Source organism: Humulus lupulus, chromosome 2 (genome assembly GCF_963169125.1).
Source record: "Humulus lupulus chromosome 2, drHumLupu1.1, whole genome shotgun sequence".
Classification (NCBI taxonomy): Eukaryota; Viridiplantae; Streptophyta; class Magnoliopsida; order Rosales; family Cannabaceae; genus Humulus; species Humulus lupulus.
This window is the reverse complement of record NC_084794.1, coordinates 15,038,789-15,046,530: the sequence shown is the minus strand read 5'-3', so window position 1 is coordinate 15,046,530 and position 7,742 is coordinate 15,038,789. Positions and strand designations below refer to the sequence as shown.

Below are 7,742 nucleotides of genomic sequence, written 5' to 3'. Positions count from 1 at the left end.
AAGGTTTTGCTAGAAGGGTATGGCGTACTAGAGGAGTTGATAAGGTGGGTGTACTCTCTCCTGGAGTTTTCATCATTCGGTTTGATTCACTTGAAAATAGAGATGCAGTGCTGGAAGGAGGATATGTTTTCTTTGATAAGAAACCAGTTATCCTCAAGCCATGGGATCCTAATTCTGATTTTAAGAAGGAAAATGTGTGCAAGGTTCCTACATTGATTCAGCTAACTGATTTAGATTTGAAGTACTGGGGTGAACGTTCACTATTCAAGTTTGTTAGTCAATTGGGCAAGCCTTTGATGGTGGATCAAATTACTAAGAATCGAGAGAAGCTGAACTTTGCAAGAATTCTAATTGAGGTTTCAATCAATCAGGATTTTCCTGAGATGATTTTGTTTGAGAATGAGTTGGGGTTTAATGTCTCTGTTAGTGTGCATTATGAGTGGGTTCCTGCTTATTGCAGTCATTGTAAAGGTATGGGACACAAAGCTATTGATTGCCGCAGGAAGGAGGGTAAAAAGCAGGAATGGGTTGTGAAAGCAAGGGAGGCCAAAGCAGCTGGGAAAGAACAAGGAAAGCAAATTGAGGTAGATGATGAAGGTTTCCAAGTTGTTTCAAAGGGAAGGAAACATAAAAATATAGGCTTGAACATTATGACTGCTACTAGCAATAGCTTTCAAGTTTTAGAGAAATAGAAAGGGGAATGCTCAAAGGATTTAATGGAAGAGGCTATTAGTGGAGGAGGGGGAGTACCTCCTCTATCCAATGGATAGAATTATGTCTTCGAATGTGAGGGGTCTCAATACCCATCATAAACAGAGTGAGGTTAAGAAGTTAATCTCCTATTATAAGGTTAGGTTGATTGGGCTCCTGGAAACAAGGGTCAAGGCTCATAAATTGGGAGCTTTGTACCTTCATATGTTCTCGAGTTGGTGTTTCACTTTGAATAATGCGTGGAATAATGGAGGTCGTATTGTGGTGGCTTGGAATCCCACTATGTTTTCGGTTTCTATTATTAAATGTTCTAGCCAATTAATTCATCTTTTGGTTAGACCATTTGATAAAGGAAATGGTTTTTATGTCTCATTTGTGTATGGTTTTAATGAGGAGGAAGGGCGAGTTGGGTTGTGGGAGGAGCTGTCTGAATGTGTCACTCAAGAGCCTTGGCTGGTGTTTGGAGATTTCAATGATATTCTACATAAGGAAGAGAGGATTGGGGTGAAAGTAAAGTATAGTAAGTCGGTGGCTTTTTAGCATTGTATAGAGAAGTGTAATTTGGAGGATGTCAAGTACACTGGCATTTTCTTTACTTGGACTAACAAACAGCAAGGAGATGATAGAATATACTCTAAAATTGATAGAGTTATGGCAAATCAGAGGTGGCTAGATTGGTATACAGCAGCTGAAGTTGGTTTCTTGAATGAAGGCATGTTTGATTATTGCCCTGCCATGTTGTCTGTTTACCCTGATGTGGGGAAGGGTAAGAAACATTTTCGGTACTTTAAAATGTAGAGCTCTGCACCTGGTTTTTTTGAGCAGGTTAAGCAAGATTGGAATGAGATGGTGTTGGAACCCCAATGTTCCGAGTTGTTATGAAATTGAAACGATTTAAAGGTTTACTTAAGGAACTGAATAGAAAGGGGTTTAATGAGCTTCATTCGGCACATATCAAGGCTTTACAGGATCTCAAAGAGTGCCAGGACCAATTAAAAGGAGATTTGCTTAATGAGCTGTTGATAACTAAAGAATCAAAGGCTAGGAAAAAATATTTTCAGAGATACAAAAATTGTATTGCTCCTTTCTTCATCAAAAAGCAAAGGTCAAATGGCTTCAAGAAGGAGATGAGAATACAGAGTTTTTTCATGCTAGCCTTCGGGATAGAAGAGCTTAAAATAGAATTTACTCGGTTAAGACTGAAAAAGGTGTTTGGGTAGACAAGCCAGAAGACGTTTCTTATGTTTTTCTCTCTTATTATCAAACTTTGTTGGGGTGCAAGCTGGAAAACAGAATTCCAGTTAACAAGACTGTGGTTAGACATGGGCCAGTTGTGAGTGATTTTCAAGCTCGATTATTACTGGAGCAATTTTCTATGGAAGATTTAAAGAAAGTAGTGTTTTCTATTCCTGGTATAAAAGCTCCTGGTCCGGATGGGTATTGTAGCTATTTTTTCCAAGATTATTGGGATAATGTTAGGGCTGATTTTAGTGAGGCAGTGCTGTCTTTTCTCCACACAGGCAGGATATTAAAGGAAATTAATGCTACTACCCTTACTCTTATTCCTAAGAGTAAGTGCCTAGATAATGTCAGTGATTATAGACCTATTGCATGCTGCAATGTGATTTACAAGGTGGCCACAAAATTAATCTGTACTCATTTAAAGCATGTATTGCCAGAGTTGATTGCTAAGAATCAAGGTGGATTTGTTCATGGTAGATTTATTGCACACAATATTATGATATGTCAAGACCTTGTGCGTCATTATGGTAGGAAGAGCTGCAAACCTAGTTGTATGATAAAACTTGATCTCAGGAAGGCTTATGACACCATAGAATGGGGATTCATAGAAGAAATGTTGGATGCGTTTCAGTTTCCTGGTGAGTTTGTTCAACTTATTATGAACTGTGTTCGAACTCCTAAGTTTTCTTTGATGTTTAATGGTGAGTTGCATGGTTTCTTTGACTCCAAAAGAGGTCTGTGACAAGGTGATCCCTTGTCCCCTCTTTTATTTGTCTTAGGCATGGAATACTTGTCTCGAATTATGGGAAAGATTAGGAAGAGAACTGATTTTAGATTCCATGATCGTTGTGAGGAACTTATGTTGAACCACCTTAGCTTTGCTGATGATGTATTATTATTCTGCAATGGCGACTTCAAATCGGTCTATTTCATGTTGCAAGGATTGAAGTTATTTTCCAAGACCTCGGGTTTATTCCCAAGTGAAGCGAAATCAGCCATTTATTGTGGAGGCATGGAGGAAAATGAGGTTCAGCGTCTGTTTGATGCCTCTGGTTTTCAGCGAAGCTCCTTGCCTTTCAGATACTTGGGAGTGCCAATTTGTGCTAAAAAAATTTCTTCCAAGGAGTATTCGGTTCTCCTTGAGAAAATGACTGGGTGTATAAGACGGTGGAGCACTAGAAATCTGTCTTTTGCTGGGAGGACCACTCTTATTAACTCGGTTCTCATTTCTATTCACTCATATTGGAGTCAATTATTTCTTATCCCGAAAAGAATTCTGAAGGATATCAATGCTATTTGTCGGGCTTTCCTGTGGCACGGGACATCAATTATTTCAAGTCCGGGAGGGATTGCTTGGGAGAAAATTTGTAGATCTAAAAAGGCTAGAGGGCTAGGCTTCCAAAATATTCTGGCCTGGAATAAAGCAGTGCTTGGGAAGTATGTCTGGGAAATTTCATCTAAGAAGGATGACCTGTGGGTTAAGTGGGTAAATTATGTGTACATAAAAGATCAGATTTGGTGGGATTACTCTACCCCTTTGCAGAGTAGCTAGTACTGGAAGAAAGTAGTTGTTGTCAAGGATAATCTTAAAACTTTGGTTGATGAGCATCAGTTCTCGGTAGGGTCTTACAGGATAAAATAGGGATATGAGCTTATTTGGCCAGAAGTTGATAGATATTACTGGAGTAAGGAGGTTTGGAGTAGATATAACATTCCCAAACACAGGTTTATTTTTTGGCTGGCTGTCCAAGATCGTCTAAAAACTAGAGCAGGCTGTTCAAGTTTAGTATAGTGCAGGACTGTACTTGTCTTTTGTGTGGAATTGAGGAGGAATCTGCTGCCCATTTGTTCTTTGAGTGTACTTTTAGCAAAATGTGTTTGCAGGAAGTCAAAAGCTGGCTCCATTGGCAAGCTAAAACTGTTTCACTGCAGCAGCTAGTTAGGTGGATTGCTCGTGCTAAGATAAGCAAGTTCAAGAAGCTCTGCTTTGCTGCTTGCCTTGCTTCCCTGGTGTATCATGTTTGGCAAGCCAGAAATGATGCCTTTTGGTCCTTAAAAGTAGCTAGAATTGATTTAATTGTAAAAAGGATAACTGAAACTGTTAAAAATAGAGTTATATTTGTTTGGCCTAAGCATCTTGGCAAGCAAGATATAGAATGGTTTGAGAAATTATAGTTTTTCTTACTTGATCTGATTGTATAGTCTTGTGCAGGCCTTTGAGTTAAGGTGTTGTTAGTTTTGTAAATGGTTTTGTTGGAATACATTTTTCTGATTTCCCAAAAAAAAAGAAAGATAATTTTTACTTTCCCTTTATTGTAATTTTCAAAATATCACTTTCCCATTATTGTGATTTTCGAAATATTAAGATTCCTTATTTAGGTTAATTTTATCACAGTATGATTATAAATGGAAGTTGTATCTTGTTTATATAAAGCAAATATTCTGTACTTACTCAAAATTATTTCTAGAATATTTGTCTTTATTTTTTCGTGCTGCTCAAGATAATAAAATTTAGGAAATTGGATCTTTGATGTAATTAATCATTATTTCTATCTTGAGAAATTTGATCTGACACAGGCATTAGCTGTCCCAACCAAATTCGCATCTGTTAGATTTGAATCTTCTAAAAAATGCAATTCTTCATCAATCAAGAATATCTTTAAAATATTCGTGCTTTTATTAGGAGATTCTTTCTCAGCCTTTATGAGCACGAAATGGACTCTATAAATAGGCTTCCAAGGCATTGAGAAAAAGTGAACTCGTTGGTGCATAATCTGTGAGTGTATTGTAATATTTGTGAGAGTTCCTTATTTGTATTCAAGATCATAGTATTCACGTGATCTTGTAGAAAAATGAGTGTTTAGTTTTTTGTGGTGAGTTCGTACCACGTGCATGAGTGAATACACATTGTAATTTGAACACAACTTTTATAGTCTTCGGGAGAGGATTTTTACAAGCCTTGCGTCGGGAGGATGCAAGCACTCACTGGCCATTGAATGGAGTTCAAGTGGTTGGGCATTTCAATCAAGATCAGATTAGTGAAGAGAAGTACAACAAAGTTGCGGCAAATCTCAAGAGGGAGTCTTGTTTTGTTTAAGTCAATATTTTGTACTTGTGATTCTTTATTAATTGGTTTTATTCTCTGGGCGTGGCCCCAAAGAGTAGGTTATCTGAAAGGGTTTTCTGAACCCTGTAAAAATTCGTTGTGTTCTTTATTGTTTTTGCACTGTCTTTTTATTGTGTTTAGTTTCTGTCGTGAAAAGTTCGGATTCTGTCCCGACAGAACTAAAATATGTTTCAACATTTAATTACCATTCCGCACCTTAATTAATTCACATGGTTTAATTAATTTTGTAATTACTAAAAATGGAATTTCAATTGGTATCAGAGCGGGTAACTCATTTTTTAGTGTGATCTTGGCTTATTCCATCTGTTCATCTTGTTCTTGCAATGTCTTTTTTCACAGAAGGAGGCTCTATAACTCGCCCCCTTTACTCAATGATTCTAACTATCCATATTGGAAAGTTAGAATGAGAGCCTTCATCAAATCTCAAGATAGAAAGGCTTGGAGAGTTGTTTTGAGTGCTTGGACCCCTCCAGTAGAAAACAATGATGTAACTAAGGTAAAATCTGAACTTGATTGGATTGATGTTGAAGATAAACTGTCTTATTACAATAATAAAGTGTTACATGTTATTTTTAATGGTGTTGGTGAAGGTTACATTAAATTTATTTCTTCATGAGTTTCGGCCAAAGATGGTTGGCAAATCCTTCAAACTCATTTTGAAGGAACTGCTGATGTCAAGCGTTCTAGGCTTGTTATGCTCACAACAAAATTTGAAAATGAAACCCTCACTGAATTTTATGAGAAATTGTCAGATATTGCTAACGAATATTTTGCTCTTGGTGAGAAACTTGAAGAGAATGTTTTGGTTCAAAAAATTGTTAGAGTTCTCCCTGACATATTTCAGACTAAGCTAACTACAATTGAAGAAGCAAAAGATCTGAACAAAATAAAAGAAGAAGAATTGATGGGTTCACTCCAAACTTTTGAACTAAACCAACAAATTAGACAAAAAGATAAAACAGAAGAAATCAAGGAGAAATCTACTGCCTTAAAATCTTCTAGAGAAAAGAAGGAAAGTTCAGATGATGAGATGGATTTGTTAACAAAAAAATTTCAAAAGTACATAAAGAAATTGGGAAACAAAAAAGGTCATATCCAAAAACCCAAAAGGTAACTTTTCTAAACCCTTTGAAACTAATAAAAAAGGTATTCGGTGTAGGGAATGTGAAGGATTTGGACACATTCAATCTGAGTGTGCAAATGCCTTAAAGAAAAAGAAAGTCATGGCAACCACTTGGAGTGATCAAGACTCTGAATAGAGTGATGAAGAAGAAAATAGTGTTGCCTTAATCTCTGTTCACAAAGGTTTGGTTTTTTCTTAGTTGATTCCAAGGATTTGTTTTGCCTTAATAATTATGTTCAGAATAATGAAAAATCTGATATTGACTTTGATGATTTTGACTTAGATGAGGAGTCATTGAAAAAGTCTTATAAAATGATGTATGATCAATGGCTGAAAGTTTGCTTTGAGAATCGATTTATGGCTAGCAATAATAAAAAATCTATTGAAAAAATTAAAGAACTTGAGATGATTATTGCTTCCAAAAATGATGAAATTAATTATTTGAGTAAAGAAATTGATCTTATGCAAAAAGGTGTCAAAATGCTTAATCCAAGATCTGGAATTTTGGACGATATTCTCTCTGCAGGAAAAAAGGGTGGTGATTACAGGAATAAGATCTAAGGGATCTGAATCTTCAAGAAAAATGGTTTTTGTATAATCCATGAATTATCCAATTGTTGTGACAACTAACTGTTTTGCACGAACAAGTAACTCTTTGGAAACCACACAGTTGTCATCTGTTCCAACAGATCTACAACAAAAGAAAATTTCTCTGAAGAAAAACATTGGACAATTTGAACCATTTTGTCATTTTTATGGTATGAAAGGACACGTAAGACCTAAGTGTTTTTCTCTGTTAAATCTGTTTAAAAAGAATTTTGTTAAAAACTTTGGTAGCATGAATCAATTCTTGACCAAAAGAAATTCAAAATAAAAAACAGTATGGGTCAAGAAAAATAACTCTGTTTGCTTGGCTAAATTTACTTATCATAAAATACATGCATCTAGTTCATGGTACTTTGATATCGATTGGTCTAGACATATGACAGGTAATGCCAACATACTCACCAACTTCAAATCCTTGAAGTGTGGAGTAGTAACATTCGGGGATGGAATGACAGAAAATATTTTAGGTAAAGGTACTCTAAACATTGAAGGGTTACCAAAACTGAAAAATATGATTCTTGTTGATGGGCTGAAAGCCAACTTAATTAACATAAGCCAAATTTGTGACTAAGGTTTTCTTGTTAATTTTTCGCATGATGAGCATAATGCTGTAAATCAAAGTGGTGACATTGTTCTTAAAGGTTCTCATTCTTTGGATAATTGTTACACACTCACACAAAAATTCACATGTCATGCGTCATCATCAAATTTTAATAATACTGATTTGTGGCATGAAAAACTTGGACATATAAATTTCAAAAACTTGAAAAAGATTGCTAATGCAGGTCTCATCTGAGGTATACCCAAGCTGGGTAAAGAATCACTTGGTAAGTGTGAATCATGTCAATTAGGAAAACAGTTGAAAATTTCTCATAAAGCACTATCTGATATTAATACTTCAAATGTGTTGGAATTATTGCATATGGATGTCAT

General features: G+C 35.9%; 1 protein-coding gene across 1 annotated transcript; it reads left to right on the top strand.

Moving 5' to 3' along the window:
- The first annotated feature begins 762 nt into the window (after window positions 1-762).
- On the top strand, window positions 763-4,128 carry LOC133813947 (uncharacterized). The gene is made up of 6 exons (XM_062246974.1): window positions 763-1,221; window positions 1,324-1,477; window positions 1,612-1,919; window positions 1,994-2,687; window positions 2,733-3,439; window positions 3,838-4,128. The coding sequence occupies exons 1-6, from the start codon at window positions 763-765 to the stop codon at window positions 4,126-4,128; spliced, it is 2,613 nt and encodes an 870-aa protein (XP_062102958.1).
- Window positions 4,129-7,742: the final 3,614 nt, after the last annotated feature.

Excerpts from the sequence above, each read along its gene's own strand:
- LOC133813947 (XM_062246974.1), top strand. The coding sequence starts at position 763 with ATGGATAGAATTATGTCTTCGAATGTGAGGGGTCTCAATACCCATCAT. Across the intron at positions 1,222-1,323 it reads AAGAGAGGATTGGGGTGAAA|CAAGGAGATGATAGAATATA; the intron begins GTAAAGTATAGT and ends ACTAACAAACAG. Across the intron at positions 1,920-1,993 it reads CTCGGTTAAGACTGAAAAAG|CTGGAAAACAGAATTCCAGT; the intron begins GTGTTTGGGTAG and ends TTGGGGTGCAAG.